Source organism: Sinocyclocheilus anshuiensis, unplaced genomic scaffold, assembly GCF_001515605.1.
Source record: "Sinocyclocheilus anshuiensis isolate Anshui unplaced genomic scaffold, SAMN03320099.WGS_v1.1 scaffold245, whole genome shotgun sequence".
NCBI lineage: Eukaryota > Metazoa > Chordata > Actinopteri > Cypriniformes > Cyprinidae > Sinocyclocheilus > Sinocyclocheilus anshuiensis.
In genome coordinates, this window is record NW_015536478.1 from 796841 (window position 1) to 817718 (window position 20878).

The 20878-nt window shown below is 36.1% G+C and overlaps 1 protein-coding gene across 2 annotated transcripts in view; it reads right to left on the reverse strand.

Annotated features, from left to right (window-relative positions):
- LOC107666038 (ras-specific guanine nucleotide-releasing factor RalGPS1-like) overlaps window positions 1-20878 on the reverse strand; it is a 133292-nt gene that overhangs the window by 78139 nt on the left and 34275 nt on the right. For both annotated transcript variants that reach the window (XM_016457246.1, XM_016457160.1), the window contains exons 6-8: window positions 18386-18475; window positions 14731-14823; window positions 2313-2439 (exon numbers count right to left, since the gene is read on the reverse strand). In XM_016457246.1, coding sequence (XP_016312732.1) covers window positions 2313-2439; window positions 14731-14823; window positions 18386-18475 — 310 coding nt within the window. The remainder of the gene's footprint in view (window positions 1-2312; window positions 2440-14730; window positions 14824-18385; window positions 18476-20878) is intronic.

A 20878-nucleotide genomic window follows, 5' to 3' on the forward strand; every position in this document is an offset into this window, starting at 1 on the left:
ATGAGGAAAGTCTTGTAAATGACTGGAACATACATTAAAGTCACGCATTAAATGAAATTGGCATTTGCAAGCCATTTTATTTCTGAAATGTAAAGCATTTCCAATTGAAACAGGACATTTTTGAGGAAAAATTAAATGGTGGAATTGATTGTATTAATTAGATATAAACTGAATTGTAAAAAGTACAGGTGATCAGAGGGGAAAGTCCTTAGAATAACATGCATTGTTGAATCAAGATCAGGAACATATTTTAAAAGAATAGTTCACCCAAAAATGAACATTTGCTGAAAATGTACTCACCCTCAGGCCTTCCAGAATGTAGATGAGTTTGTTTCTTCATCAGATTTGGAGAAATTTAGCATTACATGCTCACCAACAAATCCTCTGCAGTGAATGGGTGCCGTCAGAATTAAATTTTTCTACAATGAAAACATTGTCTCATCTCAACCAGGAGATAAATATGCACATTACCATTTAGACGTGAAAACAGTACAAAACAGTTCTAAACAAAAATTTGGGACTGTTTGGACTCTCATTCTGACGGCACCCATTCACTGCAGAGGATCCATTGGTGAGCAAGTGATGGAATGCTAACTTTGTTCCAATGAAGAAACATACACCTTACTACACCTACAAATTTCAGCACATTTTCATTTTGGGATGAACCTAATAAAGAGGTTTTAAGATAGTATAGAAGTGTGCAACAGATAATGAGAGCTTCTGTGGCATTCTCTCCATGTTTACTGTAAGCAGATGCTCATGACTGCAAGTAATGGACATAAAAGAGAGAACAACACGCTGACTGTTCAGCACGACAGGGCATTTCAAGGGCACTAGGACAAGCACATACTCTGAATACCATGTGCTGGGTCACATCAACACATGAAGGTATTAATAAGTTTATGTATAAAGCATAACATTGTGCAGGGTCAGTCAGTTCTCATACTAAAAGTCCCTTGTTTTCTGGTGCATTCTTTTAGTAGCCACCCTAAAATGAAAATTGCAGAATCGCCCCTGGATAATACTTTGTTTAGTTAATGGTTTTGGTGCACCAACTACATGTCCAAGAACTGCAAGAACATGAGTACATTCTCTCCAAGAAATGCTTAGACAACCCTAAAGAAACAGCACCTGTAACATGCCTATAAATCAAACCCAGAGTACCTGATATGAGCTTTTAATATGCGTATCCCTCCATCTTCACCCAATTTGAGTTAAATCAGAACAGCAGCTGTAAACGACTAAGTGCTGAGAAATGTGAGACATAGTTTCCAAAGTTTTCCCTGATCACTGATATCCCTGTAACAGCACAGAGGGTTTGGAATCAATTTATTGCTGAGTCTCCAGACTAACTGAGAATCTGTGAGGTAATGAGAACCGTACGTCTGTGATCTCTCTGATAGAGTTCAGAGCACAAACAATGGGGTTCAATGTGCATTAGAGTGAGAGAACATGGGAAAACACTGACAAATGCCTAAAATAATAATAAAAAAACAAAACAAATCTGAATTGCATGTTTCATATTTAAACGCTGAGAGTACTTGTTCCAAGGAAGATATCATATTGAAAAAGCATGCATTATGCATGCTATCATTATGTTTTAGAAACTCCGTAAAATGACCAAAATTGCCATGATATTCTATAAAACAAAATCAGAAATCTAAAGGCTGAGAAAACAGTGCTTGTAGATTTCCACACATTTCATGAAACAATACAATTAAGTACAAACATCTGGCCCCAAGAAACATGAACAGAACAAATTTCTATATTCTTACGTAAACTGCTGCATTGAATTGAACGTGACATTTCGCATCAGAATGTTTTCATGAATGATTTAAGGTAGACACAAATCTGTTCATGAATGAAGTTCAATGTGTTTATGAAACGATGACTCAGTATCTCAATATGTTCAAATGTCCAGATACATTGTATGTATAAATATAGACATAAGAAGTCAATTTCAAGCTTTTATGAATCTCTAAAAAAGAATCAGGCACTAATAAAACGTACCATAATACAATGAAATATTATCAATATACACACTACCGTTCAAAAGTTTTGTGAGTATTTTTTTCAAAGAAATTAATACTTGTATTCAGCAAGAAATACTTGTAGAAAGATTTGTAGAAGCATATGATGTATTTACAGAATCTACCAGCAGAGGCAAACAGGACGGCAGTAACCAGACAAACCCTGATCCCTCGGTCAGTCAGATGTTAAAGAGATCATTCTTCCGGTTCATTTACGCCACTGGAAGGTGAAGTAAAGCACGTTTGGAGAGACTGAGAGAGAGCAGACAGATGAGGACTCACCCAGGTAAGGGATGCAGGGCACCATCTTGAGGGAGCGGATGTACTCTCTCATCCTGGCATAGTTCTCCTCTTTGGAGGTCAGATAGTCCAGCTTCTCAAATGTGGCCTTGTCCTTCCGGCTGATCAGCTGAAGGAAAACAGGAAAGTTGCAGCACTGATCAGAAGCTACTATAAAATAATAATTCAACACCAATCATTCCCCATTTCCATGTTTCTTAAATAATTTGACTAACATGATTGTTCTCAGCTATAAATAAGAGTGCAGCGCTCCATTTAAAACATTTCACCATGTTTACATCAATTCTGCACACCATTTTAACCCAAAATCAGAGAAGAAAATTAAGTCTGTAATGTGAAGTAATTGGACTGTTTTACTTGAAATTTCCATGTTTAATTCAATGCTACTTGCCATTTCGGTTTAATTATCGGTTACATTTAATAGCAATTTCTGAGTGAAAATAGTTTCAAAGTAAATCCGACACCTTTTTTTTTTTTTTCCAGCATAGATCAACAGTCAGATCTGAACATCTGAAGGTTCAACACAGGTCTCATATCGACTTAGCATGTATTTTGGAGCTTGATGCCCATTTACATTCATTAAATGGAAATGAGTGGCTGAGGACTGCAGGTTACAGAAGATTTAACCCTCCTTTCCTGATAAAAATCTGGGTACTCAACTTGTGTTGTGGGTCAAATTGACCCCCAAATGGTTTACATGCAATTCACCAGAAATCAACAGCGAAACACATGAAAGAATCATGTAAAACAAACAACAACAAAACTCTACTGCAGGTTGTCAGAGACACTGCACAGACAAAATAATAAAAAAAAAAGTTTTTTTGGTCTTTAGTGACTTTGCACACTGAAGTGAAAATAACCACAACTAAGTATAATTAATATCTAACATTATTTGTACTTAGTTGCCTTTATTACTGTTTGTACTTGCCGCCTTATGTCTAGATCTCAAACCCTTATGAGGGTAAAATGGGTTTCTCACACTTTTCAGTGCTACAACAGACAAGTGACTAAGATCCAACAAACCATCCTTGCACAGATTTCTTTCTGACAGTGAAACTCAAACAGACGAAGAAGCATTCAACTCTCCTTGGATGATTCAGAAGACAAGTCTTCAGTTTCAAGTAAACTTTGAGTTTTAAGTTTCATAAGCTCTCATGCAATTCATATTTTATGTTTGGCAAGCTACAACAAAAGTTTTTTTGATTTTTACCAGACTCTTCGCTGTTTTTCAAAGCCTTGGATTTTGGCAAATTGCTTGGAAACCAATGGAGGTCAATTTAACCCCTAACACAATCGATGTAAGCAAAATTCGTACAGCCTTTCCAAAACACATTTGTGTTGAAACACTGGACGCACATTCATTACCCTTAATGAGAAAGTCACAAAATTCAAGAAGAAATAAATGGTTAAAACAGCGTTTCAATGCACAGCTGGTGGATCATAAAGAGGGACCTTCTCAACACGCCGAGCAAATGCAAACAAACGGCTTCTAGCAGCCCGTCCCGAGTGAATGAACAACATGCGGAGGGAAACCATCAGACCAATTGTTTTCGGATGCTTCTTTTAGGCCTCACAGCTGTTAGCGGTCATGCCCGGGGTTTGACCTGCGCTACACACTCTGAAAACACACATGCATATCATTTCTGGAGGTTAAAGCCCTTAAGATCTGTAGTATAGTCAGTCATTTGTACGGTAAATCTGGGTCAAACTGTCCTGAAGATAAAGCTAATATTTGGTAACTGTCTTGGTTCAGAACTAAACTCCATGCAAGCATGTGAACGCAAACATGTCTCTTTTGGAGACTGTTTGGTGATGACAAATTAAACGACAGTGAAAAACATTTCTCCACTGTGCAAGTGCTACAATATCTAAAAAAAAATGGAAAACTATTGCAAAACATCTAAACATTTGGGCTTGCTTTTCCCAATAGGTTTAATAGTTTATACTGTACCTTTGCCCACCCAGCTTGTTTCAAAATACAACCAACAACTCCAAAGCCAAAGCAGGCATATAGTGCAAAACTCAAGAGACACTCGCGCCTCCATACATGTGCCTCATTAATAATGACTCTGGCTGGTCACGCCATGAGCTCATGGAAGCCACAATCTCATTGGTTTACGAGGCTCTGGGGGACAATGCTAAAGGCTTGTACATTTGCAGTGGTAAATACCTCATGATGGGAAGAAATAGACACATTTGAAATTCCACTGACCACTGCAGAAAACTGCGGGCAAAACACAGAGCTGTGGAGCACTTAAGCGCTCAAGACGTTGACAAGGAAACATCAAGGCGCAAGTCAAGGCACTCAATCAAACAACAGCTGTACAAATGCATATATTTAAAAAAAAAAAAAAAAAGCTAACATGCATGTTATTGCCAAAAGGTATACAATTTAAGTATACAATACTGTTCAAAAGCTGTTTTTGAAAGAAGTCTCATATGCTCAGCCAGACTGATTTCTATTTGAATATATTTTAAAAGGTAATTTATTCCTGTGATGCGCAGCTGAATTTTCAGCATAATTACTCCAGTCCTCAGTGTCACATGATTCTACAGAAATCATTCTAATATGCTGATTTGCTGCTCAAGAAACATTTCTGATTATTATCAATGTTGAAAACAGTTGCGCTGATTCATGCTTTTTCAGGATTCTTTGATGAACTTAAACAATGATGAAAAAACACTTAAAGACAAAAAGAACAACATTTATTTGACATAGAAATCTTTTAAATGTCTAAACTGTCACTTTTGATCAAATTAATGCATTCTTGCTAAATAACAAATAAATAAATCTTTGAATAAATAAATATTCATATTAAATAAATATATAGTTTGGCTGTTTATTTACTTATTTATTTTATTTAGCTAGTTTACATACATGGAAAAAAGTGTACAAAAAGTATCTTCTAAAAGAATACATTTAAGTGACTGATTTTTATTTTTATTTAATTTTACTGATAACATGCAGATTAAATGGTTATGGCTGATCAAAGAAACAATTATTTTAGATTTTACATCCAACTAGACAATTACTTTAGACTTATGCATTTAGCAGATACTTTTATCTAAATTGGCTTAAACTGCATTCAAAGTTTACATTTTAACAGTTCATGCATTCTCTAGGAATCAAACCCATGACCTTGGCATTTCTAATGCTATGATTAGCTACAGGAATGCACCTTAACATTTTCAGAAGAAACCATTAATAGGTTTGTTCTAATTACTAACCTTTAGTATGAGCAATAGTAGCTAAGCCACTTAATAGCCACTAAGTGTAAGTACTGTGATACAAAATAAAGTCTTCACTTGGTAGGTGGAAATGTCAATTACATGGATATACTGTAAAAGGCGCACAGTGGGATTGGTGGAAAAAACTACTGCACAAGAGGAAATTTCCTTCAGTTCATGTTCAGACAGCGCAGACAGCCTGCTAATATATCACTCCACAATGATATGGCCCTTTCCCAACATGCAAGCCGACAAATATCCTTTTAGTGGCTGCATAGGAACATTTTTATGATGGGATTTCAGACTAAGCTAGATGGACGTCAGATAGCAAAGCTAAAGAAAGCTGAGGACCGAAGCTATAAAGACATACAGTAACTCAACTCACCCAGCATGGAAACTTAGAGTGAGCTGATAAAGTGGAACATGGAATGGGATATGAGGAATGGGATATGAAATCGGGATAGTCAGCATCTTGGTGTTATAAGTTGGCGGGTGGGATAAGAAGTTTCGGAAGACACTGTGTCATGTTTCACGTTTGTGGTGAGCAGATTTGATAGAGATGGAAAATGTGATGGATGAATCTGTGTGAGGCGGGGAAGGGATGGCGTATGATTTCCTCTGAGAATACGGATGGATTGCAATGAAAGAGGAAGCACGGTATAGGAAACACGAGTGTGTATACACACACACACACACACACACACACACACACACACACACACACACAAGCCCTCGCTGCTTGGAATCGTCAGATATGCTTACATGAACTGCAAACATACTGGAAAAAGAGACAAAAGATTTCAACACGTGTAACCAAACGAAAAGAACAGAAACGATGACAAATGATTTAATTTCTAATTTGGAATAGTGTGATTCACTATGAGAGCTGCAGTTACAGCAAAAACAATGCAATAACAATAAAATATATACAGTGGGTACGGAAAGTATTCAGACCCCCTTAAATTTTTCACTCTTTGTTATATTGCAGCCATTTCCTAAAATCATTTAAGTTAATTTTTTTTCCTCATTAATGTACACACAGCACCCCATATTGACAGAAAAACACAGAATTGTTGACATTTTTGCAGATTTATTAAAAAAGAAAAACTGAAATATCACATGGTCCTAAGTATTCAGACCCTTTGCTGTGACACTCATATATTTAACTCAGGTGCTGTCCATTTCTTCTGATCATCCTTGAGATGGTTCTACACCTTCATTTGAGTCCAGCTGTGTTTGATTATACTGATTGGACTTGATTAGGAAAGCCACACACCTGTCTATATAAGACCTTACAGCTCACAGTGCATGTCAGAGCAAATGAGAATCATGAGGTCAAAGGAACTGCCTGAAGAGCTCAGAGACAGAATTGTGGCAAGGCACAGATCTGGCCAAGGTTACAAAAAAATTTCTGCTGCACTTAAGGTTCCTAAGAGCACAGTGGCCTCCATAATCCTTAAATGGAAGACGTTTGGTAATTTTCAGCATCATTATATATATAGTTAATACAGTTGCCATTATATTGTAAAATAAAAAATGAATGCGTGATGATAATATTAATTTTTTTTTAATTGTACAAGTTATAAAAGTAATTTGTCTCCTTCACCTTCAAGCGTTCAAACCCTCCAGCTTTTAACAATTAAATTTCAGGATTTTATTTTGGCAGAATAGGTGAAATACTATAAACTTCTGTTCATAAAATTGTTGGAAATCATACGAATGTGTAAATAAAGTAAACGTAGCGCATATAGCATTCCCAAATGTGTGTTAAATTCACAGCACATTCAGAGATGATCTAATCTCTGCATGATAAACCTTAAAAAATGTCTTCATCTTTCTTCTGCAATTTTCTTTTTCATGTGTTTTCAGGCTGAAATATGACTGGAACATTTCTTGACAGGCTTCGTGAGATTTAGCCACATTCTTTGACAGTGTCCAAATATCAGGATATTAAAAGCAATTGAGAATGACTTATAAAAATTTGCATGCGTCTTTATTTAACGGACGAGAACAAATGGTTTATGTCATTACATGCCTTACAGATGCCTGTTCCCACCGTAATCATTAACGTTTAACGCAGGGAAGAACTGACACGAGGAATCCTGGCAGAAAGGCCTTTATTCCACCATCACACATGAAAGTGGACACACCAGCGAGGCGATCAATGGAAACACTGTCAGATGGATTAACAGCCAGTGTAATGTCTAAATACAACAAACCAGGCTTCTGAAATCTGAAATCAAGCTTTGATCGTCTGTCAGTTAAAGTCTGTCACCAAAGTGCTTTCAGGTCCAAGAAAACATCGCTCCAATTATAAGATCAGATACAAGAGTAGCTTTCTGCTCGGAAACCAGGCTTGAAGCTGAAGAATTAGTTCCACTACAATTCCCGTACAGTGTGGATTTGAATTAACATGCAGTACTGGATTTGAAATTGAAATTAGAATGATGGGATGTGGAATTTAAAGGATTTGAATTTTTAAATCTGATGATGATGTTGAGACTAAGGCCATGTATAGTACACACTTGAAAGTTCCAACCGCATTTAAAGCCGGTAGTGAATCCCTTATATTATCATTTCAAGTGTGAATTTAACAGAACTAACTCTCGAAACTTTAGTCTAAAGGTCCTTGCACACTGAAATATGCGTTGTTTTTTTTCATATTCGTCATCCTTTCCTATCAAAATGCTTGCTACGGATGTGAAAAAGCAGAAAATCGAACCTGATCCGATTTTTTTTTATGACGGGCAAAGTTTCGGAGGCAGTGTGTTGACAACGTGTGGTCGTATTTATTTTTTAACATGCAAAATTTTTGGACGAGAAATTCAGACTCTTAACCAATGTATTATTACAGCAACCAAAGACTCATTATGTTTGGAGATTTTAACTAAACCACCGTCCACAGAGCCATTGTATTTTGTTTATGTTTTGGAAGGCTACTGCACAGAGTGCACTCTTGAAGGGTTGCCATGTCCACTTATTATAAGTGACGCTTATTAAGTGTCTTTGGGTTTGCTGTTTGGGCTCGGCTCCTAAAGCAAACCAAATTATGGAGTTAATAAAGTAGGCTGGTTGTGGTAACACGGCTTATTTCCAAAATAACACATTTTGGAGTTTATTATGGGTTTGCTCTTATATATTGTTTTTTCTAACAAGATTTGGCAACACTAATGAGTCCAAATGTACCATGTGGCCAATACGTCATTAACAACTACTTGTTCAGTTCGACTCCAGTCCGGCTACACTGCATAGAATTTCTGTAAATGCAGTTGTCGCTACCTGAATTTTTCGGAGCCGTTGTCCACAAACAAACCGCATTCTCACAGATGTGTCCAGATGAGAGAGAGAGCAGTGCAGAATGAAGACTGACATCATCATGATGACACTACTCTTAAATCATCTGTTTGTTTCTCTTTGCATATGTTTCCATTCAGAACTGAATTGAGAAAGCTTTTTATCTATCTATCTATCTGTCTATCTATCTATCTATCTATCAGAAACAGGCTTCCATAAGAGGAAAACTTTAAATAATCTAACTTTTGAATGAAAAAAAAAATCACTGGACAAATGAAAAGAAAGGTCAAAAGTCCTGGTCTGCTGTCACGCTGCACAGTTTCATAGCTGTTTTGTCGCACTTTTAGAGAATCTGGTGTTTCCTTGCACTGCAGTACATGGCAGCACTAAATACGGGGGAACGCTATGGCCATATCTCTGGTTGCAACCAAGTCCCTTTTGAGGAAAGTCTGTTCACTCGGTGGCCAATTAATTTAGAAAGCGAGACTTATTCTGCCATATTGCGTGTTGCACTTTCTCCCATTCATAGTAATATGAGTGCAACGTCTTGGCATTCTGAAGTCTCTGATGCAACACTACACACAAGTATTGCACTGCATGTTGCTCTACCAACAAAAGCGACTTTGCAGATCGTCAACCTGTCTGCCAGGAAATCACTGGAGCTTATGGGATGAAGTATACATTGATCAAAACCCAAGACGAATCAACTACAACCATGGGACCATCTGTATCTGCGAGTGAGATTTTCTTGAATGCAAAAATAAATAAATAAAACTAATGTCCACAGAACTCTGACCTTCCCCATCAATGAAGCCTGTAATGCAGCTAACAGAGTTTCTTCTGGTAAAAGTCAGAGCTCATAGAAATCACGGTTTTGCTAGCGGTAGTTCTGGGCTTTAGGGTGTTGAAAGCGGATATATACCATGTTTCGGGTGGTTTCAGCATGCCTAACATCGAATATCAGCCAGTATTTGCTCAATCTGCGATTCAAATCAATTTTCTCAGTGCCAGCTGCTGAAAAGCTCTCGAACGACAGGCTAATCCGACCGGAGAACACTGGATAATCCTTCTTCTGCGTTTGACATTACTTTTTTAAACAACAGTAGGGATTGAAATGACCCTTTTGCAACAAAGCCGCTGAAAAAAGCTCCTGTTCGGTGCTATAAAGCACAATAACGGAGTGACAAAGCAGGAAAATGTGTGCAGGACCTGGCAAAAGCATCCGGAGGTCTCTGGCTGAGAGAGCAGGTGTAAGGAAAGACGCATCGGTTGCTGGTAACTAGGGGATAAAACAAGTGCTACTAGTCCCTCAAGACTAATTAGACATGGGCTGCTTTCAATACAGTACAGTCAAATCACATCCAGCTCATACCTGCAGATGGGCCGTAAAGTGTGTTAGCTAACCATGTAATACTTTCCTGTTTTCTTCAGTAATGCTTGCCAAAATTCACCATTCACCATTGTGGATGGTTGAGGTATCATTCATGTAGCTCACATGGTGTGTGACGAGTTACAAGCCAGTTTAATACGAGCCGTTAGTGTTCAAATCACTAATCATAACACTGAGTCCAAACCAGACGCGATATTGAGCTAAAAAGCTAAAGTAGGGCCGCCAGTCAGGGTTAACTATAACTAAAACGATTATAAAAATATTTTTGTTCATTGAAATAAAACTGAAATTAAATAAAACCTAAATCATAACTTAAACTGAACTGAAATAACAATAATTTAAATCTAAATACTAATATTTAATGAACATGTATAATATCTATTAAAACTACATTTAAAAAAATAACAAAAGCACATAACAAAATGACTAAAAATTGAACTAAAATTGAAATATAAAATAAAAGCTACAATAGCATACACATAATACTAAAATAACTGCTGTCAATTGATTCAAATGTAATCGCTATTAACTGCACAAATGGCAATATTAAAAGAAATGTTATTTGGGATAAATAAGTATAAATAAATCTGTAGAGTCACTTACTGATAAATGGATGCTCTGATATTACGAGAGAAAAAAAATATTTAAAATATTTGTATAAAAATAGAACATTAAAAAGCTGTTACCCATACACTGCCATTGAACATTTTTGGGATTGGTATAAATGTTTTTTAAAAGTCTCACCCAAAGCTGCATTTATTTGATCAAAAATACAGTAAAAACAGTAATGTTGTGAAATATTATGATTCAAAATAAACGTTTTCTATTTTTTTATACATTGAAAGACGTAATTTATTCCTGTGATGCAAAGCTGAATTTTCAGAATCAATTCTCCAGCCTTCAGTGTCACATGATCTTCAGAAATCATTCTAATATGCTGATCTGCTGTGCAAAAAAAAATAATTCTTCATATTTTTGTGGAAACTGCGACACATTTTATTTTCCAGATTCTTTGATGAATATAAAGTTCAAACGAACAGCATTTATTTGAAATAGAAACTATTTATAACATTATAAATGACTTTACTGTCATATTCAATCAATTTAATGCATCCTTGCTGAATAAAAGTATTAATTTCTTTCGAGAAAATTTTTTTTTATCCCAAACTTTTGAACAGTAGTGCACTTAATTAATTGCAATCCTGATGTAAAGTCAAATTCTGTCCTAAATTGCTGAAGAATACATGTTGGTTGTTTGTTCTACAGTCTTCTGATTTACTTTAGGGCCACTGTACATGAGGTATTAACCAAACTGAGGAATGAGGGTGAGTAATTGGAATTTACTTATTTATTTAAAGTGGAATTTCCCTGCAAATGTGGACAGATTAATTACTTTTCCTTGGAAACATGTTGCAGTTAGTGAGATCATAGTGCAAGCATGTGAAGCTAGCCTTTGCACATACTGATAACAAAAAGAATTTGCTGCATGACTTTATTATCTACTGTATATGGTCATCATCATAGCCTTGAGCTTTTGAATAACAATTAATCATGAAGTCATTTTCTGTTGTTGTTCCCTTGATATCATATTTTATGTGCATATTATATATAAATCTGGGCTTCACATTATAACAGATATGTTCATATATCTTAAGCCGTACATAAACGAATCCCTCCCATCCACGTCACCCCGACCAACGCCAAACCTCCGGCGCCACGGACCTTCTTGACGCCTGTGGAACGGCTTTTAAAGGACAAACTGTCCCTGGTGCTCCTCTAAGGGTGGACGGACAGGGCCATGAACCTGCCTGCAGAGTTGATCTTGGCATCATCCACAGCCAACACAGAGGTAAGTATCACTGAACTAAACCTGCAGCTAACGGAACAGCAAAAACACTGCATTTTGAAGAGTCACTGAGTTTAAGACGCCTTATTGATCAGACCAATGGATCCAAATTGGAGTATAGTATAGTATATATTTTTTTGATTTGATTTGATTTTAAATTGATTTTAACGGCACTTCCTTAAATTCAAATGCAAATTTTGAATTCTGCTTCCTGTTTGTTAGCTCAAATTCAAATTCAAAATCAGAAACGGAACTGTAATTTAAAATGCATTCTAGAATCAGTTCTGAATGGCACACAAACCTGTGGGACACTTAAAAAGGTTTTAATTTCAGTTCAGTTGGGACGCTGCTTTTCAAGGCAGTGTAGGCAGTAGTCAGCGAGGCCAATCAACAGGTTTTGAAACAGCCATTGAGCGGTGACCAAAATCAAGCGGAAAATACATTTCTAGTCCTTCAAAGGTCATACTGTTCATTGAATGAAAGTGCAGGAAATTATTCATCTGCTGTTTTAATGATGAACACATCCTAAGCGCATAATTTCTTTCCATATTTCAAACATCTGGTAAATGTTAGGGGAAGTGGTCATCTGGCCTCAGACATGAAGTGTAAGAGGATCCAACGGCAAACACCAAAAAGCAGCACCCAGACCTTCAGTCCTCAACCTCACAAGCTCCTGTATGCTTCCGGACTCAAACAAAAGCACTGGATGTCGCTGGCGTGACCCAGCAATCTGGCTTTAAACGGTCATTTCTTGACTTCTACTAGAAGCAGTGGCAAAAACAAAAAACTACAAATAATTTTCAGTGTTTTCCAGTTCTATGCTGGAGTAAAATGATGAAGCCCTTCTGTTGTCATGATCATCCTGATCGATAGTGGCAGAAAGATCAGACATCCGTCACTAAACTGGTCATTATCAAGCGGTCAAATTTCCAAAACGGAGACTCACTAAGCACAAAATGTGAGAAATAAACTGGTTTTGGCAAGTTTTTATTGAACAGCTGGCCCGACTTTTTGGAAACTGCAACATAATGCATGACTTCATATTCAAAACATGGATCAAAAGCCCCCAAAACTAATTTACTGTCATTTTAAATCTTTACCAATCTTTGCCACTATCTTTAAAATAAGTTCTTGATCATTTAAAATATAATTACATTTAATATGACCACTTTTCTTTTATACATTTTAATAAGCACAGGTCATAATAAGTATGTTGTTTCATTTTTACATAAATCTCTCTCTTACGGTGAATGAAGATGAACATTAATTCACAAATATTTTGACATATTAAATATTATTTTAAATATTAAAGTAGACACATTATTTGCATTTAATGTGCTTTCTATGTGTATAAAATTGAATTTGAATGGGACGTCTCGACTTTGACCCAACATGATTTAACGCAATACTGTGCAAGAACGACTGTCTGACAATCTTGGTTATGTTTTAATCTGATGCAAGTGGATAAAAATCCAAGAAATACAAATGGTCTTGCAAAACAAAAACACATTTAAGGAAATGTTGCAAAATACAGTGAAATTGTCTCAGTCCATCCTTCTTTTGTGTGATACGTTACTGAGCTTTTGTACCAAACTGACCAAACTGATGTAGTTTACACTATTGTTCAAAAGTAGCCTACAGTAATTTTTTAAAATTATTACTTTTATTCAGCAAGGATGCATTAAACTGATCAAAAGTGACTGTAAAAAATGTCGCAAAAATGTTCAATTTCAAATAAATGCTTTTTTAAAAAACTGCTTCAACAAAACATGAAGCAGCACAACTGTTTTAAACTCTGTTTATCATAAATATTTCTTTTGAAGGATCATGTGACACTGAAGACTGGAGTAATGATGCTGAAAATCCAGCTTTGATCACAGGAATAAATTACATGTTTGAATATATTAAAGTAGAAAGTAGTTATTTTTAATTGTAATAATATTTCACACTAGTACTGATTTTACTGTATTTTTATTTTACCAAACAAATGCAGCCTTGGTGAGAATAAGAGACTTTCAAAAACCAACCCCAAACTTTTGAAGTATGGTGCATTTCAAACAGTGGCTACCTTCAAAGGACCATTTTTTGCTTTCGGTTTTCATCCCAGTTTCTACATAACTTTCATTTGGGATCTTCACTAGTTATGACTAATGTTTTCTGCAATCTACACTTATTGAAAGCCATACAGTATACAGTAGCATGAGAAAAGTGTTATGTTTGGATTCCACGTTTCTTTCCACAAAGTTAGATTTTAAAGAGCAACTTTCCATTTTAAACGACAGATGCTTGTGTTAAAAACCATCAGTTTCAAAGTGAGCAGGGAAAAATGGACTAAGTGGGCAAAGTGTGGAAAACGTAATTATCGTGATGTATGAGCAACACATTTGTATAATTCAGACATTATGATTAAACAGCCAAAGGTTTGAGGTCTGTGATGAGTCTGGCTTTATTTAGCTATACTGTGGGGAGAAAACCATTCCCAGAAGTGAGCCGAAAGTGAACCGTGAACTGTTTCTTAAGGACAGTCTGATTCATTAAATAAAGTAAAAAAGAAAACAGTGTCCCTTAGGGTGCAGGTTTGGATTTTGTCATTCAGACAGCTTGGCAATGTGTGTACAGTAAATGTTGAGGGTGTTTCTTACCGCCCAGGTCTTGCTCAGTCTAAAGATGGGAGCGCTTTGCAATGTCGACACCACCGACACCATAGAATGAAGGTTATTCAGCTCTAGAAGTTTCTGCAGACATAGAAAGCAATTATGAATTGATATACAGTTCAGAAAACGCAATGCACAAACCACAAAAAGGGTGTTTAAAACACAGGAGAGAGTCAACACTGCAAAAAAAAAAAGATTTCTTCCTCAGTATTTCATCTGGTTTTCCAGAACAAATATTTAAACATTCCTAAATCATCATAAATCACTTAAAAAAAACATTTACTTGAGAAGTAAAAGTACTTAACCCTTGTGCTGTGCTGAAAATCCTTTACCTAATTTAGTGTTCCTGGTTTAAAAATCTCTCATTACACTATATTATCACCAAATCTTGGTTTTAATATTTTGTCAAAACCTACGATCAATCAGTAAAAAATGAAACAAATACAAAACCTGTGCTAATTGAAAGAAAACAAGCTGACAAAAAAGATTGAATCCAATATTTGATGATAATATACATAAGAATTTTAAAAGCATTTTTGTAGACTGGTAATTTTTTGACTAGAAACACCACAACTGTAACAAGGTGGAGAAATAAAAACCCAAAATCCCAAAGTACACAAATTATAAAAAAAAAATTTAGACTTTTTTTATTGTTTGAAATGTAAAGTTACTTTTTATAACTGTGAGACTTGCTGTGAAAAATTCTGTATTGTAGAAACCGCTATGACTTGACCCGTTGTCATTTTGTTTCTCAAGTAATTGTATCTTGACTAATGAATGTTTAGATACTTGTAAAGGAAAACAAGACAAAAATACAGAAGAAGAAAATAATTGTTTGCATTTATATGGCAATTGCTTCCATTTTACTTGTTGCATTTCATCTAGAGCCCGACCGATATGGGTTTTTTGGGGGCCGATGCCGATACACTAGGTGACAACGTAGCGTTATTCAACCATTCAACAGACTCAAACCACCACCTCACTGCCGTCTATTGGACTGCAGAAAGATACTAACTTTTCAATCTGCTACGTTACTGACTGTACTGACGAACTAACTATGCTGACACCGTGTCTGCACCGCAACAGGAAACGACAAAGCGACCGTTGAAAATCATTTGAACTTTGTGTCAGCACGTCATAAATAGAACGAGGCATAAGTTTACTGCATCCAGTAGACAACATACACCGGCCGCGCGCTGGGTCGCCAGTAGCAAACAATGGATCGCACTCTGCTGGACAAACTAAGTAATTACACCATTCAGAAGAATTTAATCTGCATTATATGTTCTGTAAAAAAAATGGGCATATCGCGGCATATTCGCCGATACAGATATATCGGCGACAGGCTCATATCGGCCGATAATATCGGCCGGGCTCTAATTTCATCATGTTTTGCCATTAAACGTATGTAATGAAAATTTCTTCATAAAGGTTGAATTGGTTTGCAATTTGTGAAAATGCAGAAAAATGCATTTTTAGCAAAGCAGACATGTACTATTGTCTGTTTGTTAGGTTAGATGACGTCACAGCTACCGCCAACACTCAATACTCCCTTTACTGCTCTCCGATTGGACGTTGTCCACTAAAAGACAGCGACCTTCAGTAAGATACGGACCTGCTTTCATCATTACTCCTACAATGAAGACCCAACAAACTCTAGAATGATGGAAAACTGCTTTGTGCTCGCTTCAGCAAATTTGGCACGCCCAGACACATGACACATGATGACTACAATCTGAGTTTTTTTTTCCAGCTTTTGTTCTGTCAGCAAGTGTTCCTCTGAGATTTAGTCATGAGATTTCTGAAGGATGATATTCCAGCCACTTCACTGACGTGGCTTGTTTTGATGAGTTTACTGAGATGAAGACAGTACGGCAAAGGGCTCTTCACTGCTGTCTTCATCTAGATGAAGGGTGGGCAAACATTTGTCAGTGTAATTATCAAGTTTAAGATGAAAAATGAAACCAAACTCTTCACACTGTGTGTTCAACTGCATTAAAAGTGAAGCGTGCAATTTCTGTGCCACTTGCATGTTTCCAAAAATAATAACAATGTTTTAGTAACTGCATATTAAACTGTGATAAAAAGAAATTACTTTGAGAAAATTGCACGTCACCTTTGAAGGAATAGTTCACCCAGAAATGACAGTTTGTTTAATTTTTTCTTTCTTTCATTTTTTATCATTTATCATGTTTGTTTAGAGTTGTTTTGGCTTGTAACCGGTGCTTGATCTGTGCAGATTTCTCTCCTGATTCAGACCAGATGACTTTTTCACTGGAGAAAGCAGTATTACAGATAGAGGACTCGTATTTTAACTGCAAGCAACGTTTTGATGTTAACAAGGTCATAATGATGGATTTGTTTCTTACAAACACACAGGTTTTGGCTTCTCAAGATATTAACTGATGGACTGGAGTGGTGTGGATTATTGTGATGTTTTTATCAGCTGTTTGGACTCTCATTCTGACGGCACCCATTCACTGCAGAGGATCCATTGCTGAGCAAGTGATGCAATGCTACATTTCTCCAAATCTGTTCCCATGAAGAAACACAATCATCACAATCTTGGATGGCCTGAGGTTGAGTAAATTCAGCACATTTTCATTTTTGGGTGAACTATTTGTTTATTCTATTCGTAAGTACTGTAGCATTGAGAAAATTGCAAACATCATCTTTAATATGAATATATACTAACATTTAGTGCAACGGTTTTAGTTTACAAATCAGGAAAATGAGAAAGAGCATTTCAAAGTGCACCTAAATAGCTGCAGGTAATGTCTGAGGAACTATTTTCCAGAAAAGGTATGAATATGAACTGCGTATTGCACAGAAAGTACTAGGATCTAAATCAGCCAGAGAGGCGTATAAAAGTGACTGTTGCTCGTTCATTAGCCCTGATGTAGCGTTTCTATAACATGACTAAAGGTTTCCAAACCGTATACTGTAGATGTGATAAAAAATGTAAAAAAATGTGTTTATTATAAACATTCTATATATTGTAAATTTCAGCTCTGGCTTGACTTCATTAAGCTCTTCGTGTAAAGTAATGGAAATTTGATGGAAAACCGATGCATGCTTATACTGTATAATAAAACTAAATAATGCTTTGTTAATCATTTAGTGTGCCAATTGACCTCATTTCAAAGATGAGATCCCTCTCTAGTGCACACTAATGAGGTGAACCGTCAAAGTTGGAGAGACTAACACACATCCAGCTTTATTCTAGCACGATACAGCTGGAGCGATTCAACATCATTAGTGTAACATCTAAACCAGATTCACTGTAAAAGCTTTGATTGCTCTTCAGATCTGTTCCAAATCATGGTGATCTGCCTACATAGACAGCATTTTAAGGCATCATCAACAGAACAGAGTTTCTGAAATGCGGTCTTCAAAGACACCTAGTTATGGACAAATTCCAAGGTCACACTGCATGATGGGAAATGTAGTTGCTGCACAAATGACCGAAGAGTTTCAAAGAATATTCTTCTGGCATCACTGACATTGTGGCGTTTATTATGACCACCATACTGTATATACAGAATTATGCACTTGCAATAGACTTTGGTGGATTAGCAATCTTTTATGTTTCTTATCCATGCAATAAGATTATGTTTGTGTAAACAGCTGTTCATTAATGTACCTTTGCAATCTTGATGAAGTGACTCAGGATCTCGGCACGGATCTTCAAGGTTTGAGCGGTCAGGATTTCCCGTACCAACCAGAAGCTCACCTGAAGAGATGAGAAAAGTTTCAAAACTTGTGCAAAGGACAACTCATAAATACTTTAATAAACAGCTGAAAATAATGAGCATGTCATATGATAAAATGTTTGTGGTGCTGGATTGCACAGAAGTTACCACTATGATGCCAACGTGCATTAAAATGCTGGACTTAAGATATGCATGTTATGATGGAAACGTAATCTTCGCAAATAATGGCAAATAAATAAATAGAAATTTAAAGTAAATAAATAAATCATTTGAGGGAAATAAATAAATATGTAATGTTTATATTTTGAGATAAATATTATAATAAATATATATATATTGATTTATAAATAAATGAATGATCAAAACCATAACATAAGAAGCAGACTCAAAAAGAATGAAAGAGAAAAGCAGAGGTCAGCTGAGGTCGCGTCACAGGACAGCAATAAGTCGAGTTTTCATCTGCGGTTTAAACTCATTACTTTTTTCAAAACTCTACTGGAGTCAAACCATATCTTGTGGAAAAACCATTTCTGACAGACAAAAACAAAAATGCTGGAAATGAGATGGAGGAAAAGTGTTGTTATGTAATGACTGAAAAATGAGACACTCCGCTCCGATTATAATTGTACGGCAAACACAGAACGCAGAGTGCACAGACTTCACTTGGCAGAGACTCCAACGCAAGTGATTGCCAAATACAAAAATAAAATAAAATTAGAAAGCAGATGAAGCCTGAGTGATTCGGACCGTAGTAAATAGTTTAAGATTTCGGCCTCAGGGAGCTATTGCAACATAACGGGAGTCAGGTAACAAACCTCAACAATTTCCTCAAAAGCAGCCTTGATTATATTTCACGCAAGGGGAATCAAACTCGAGAAACTATTTAATGTCTGACAAATCATTTGAAAGAAATTGGCACTGAACGCGAGTCATTGCAGGTACACTATAAAAATATTGCAAGTTGTAAATGAAAAAGAAAACGTTATCGGAAAACGTTGTACAAGAAAATACTACGAGTCTTTCAACTTCAAATTTTCTAGTTTAATTTAATGCGTTACTTGCCATTTCTTTGTATTCATTTGTGAAAATAAATCCTGTTTTTGTAAATCCTACACTAAAATGTGTACTGACTGCAACAGGATTGGAATCTCTTTATAGGGCTGCACAATTAATCGAATTTCTAATCGCAATTACAATTATGGATGCCACAATTACGTAATCGTTCAAAGCGGCAATTAATTGTTCAAAGTCCACTTATGTTATTCTGCACCATTAAGATATGTTTTTTTCTTTCTACATGTTATCTTAAGGGTTTTTCCATTGTTTTAGTTTTAGTATAACATTATAATACCATTCATATTTTTACTTTTTTTATAATTTAAAGAAGAAACCAATCCGATGTATATTTGACATTTGAAGCTTATTACTATAGAAAAGCACTAAAGGTTTTTCAGTTAGAGTGTTTTCAGCTTGTTTACAGTTGCATCAAACAATGGTATAAACATCATTCAATGTAAATTGTGATAATCGTAATTAATAATCGCAATTACAATTTCAAGGGAATAATCGACAATTATAATTGTTGTCATAATCGTGCAGCCCTATCTCCTTAGACACAATTGAAAAATTAAAATAAATAAAAACTGCAGAGACATCTAAGATTAAGTCTAAAAAGCCCACTTTCAAGTCTTTGAAGTCAAGTTCTCTGGTCTTTTGCTGCTTTATCAGAGGAAAAAATATAGGCTAAAACCAGTTCACAACCAGCAAACGGGTGCAGAACTCCCTGAGGAACAGTAAATATATCTGTACAAAAAGAATATATGGACTGAACCGTCCAAGCAAATGATGTCTTTTCCATCGACCCTCAGGAAGTCAAAGCTTCCACAACATGATGGAGAAAAAGGGCACATAGTTTAACCGTAAATTTGGCCCCTGACTTTCATCCTTCAAAGAACACATTAAAGCAAGCGAGTGCACCAAGGTTTAGACTAAGAATACACAAGCACAAGTTTTAAATCCTAGTGAGATGCCTTGTCTACTGCCTACATAGACAGCATGAGCATCCTAACCCGAGTGATTGATTTAAAGTGCTCTACATGGGAAATTTACATGCATGCAAACAAATAGATCTCCACACATTATGTGCACAGAAAGACACTCGTATGAGGGGCCGTGAATCAAGACTTCACTAGACATCTTTATTTATTAAATGGGAATGTTGTGTGGAGCCCATGCTGTTTGACAATGGAAAGAAATTCATTAAAGACTGGTTTCAATTACTATATACTACTACTATATAGGGTCATTCTGTGTCGAATCAACCAAATTTACAAAACTTCTGAAGACAGACAAACGTAAATAGTGACAAGGGCCAAAATATATGAATATTTAAAGAGTAATCTGCTATTTTGTAGAAGGGGGGG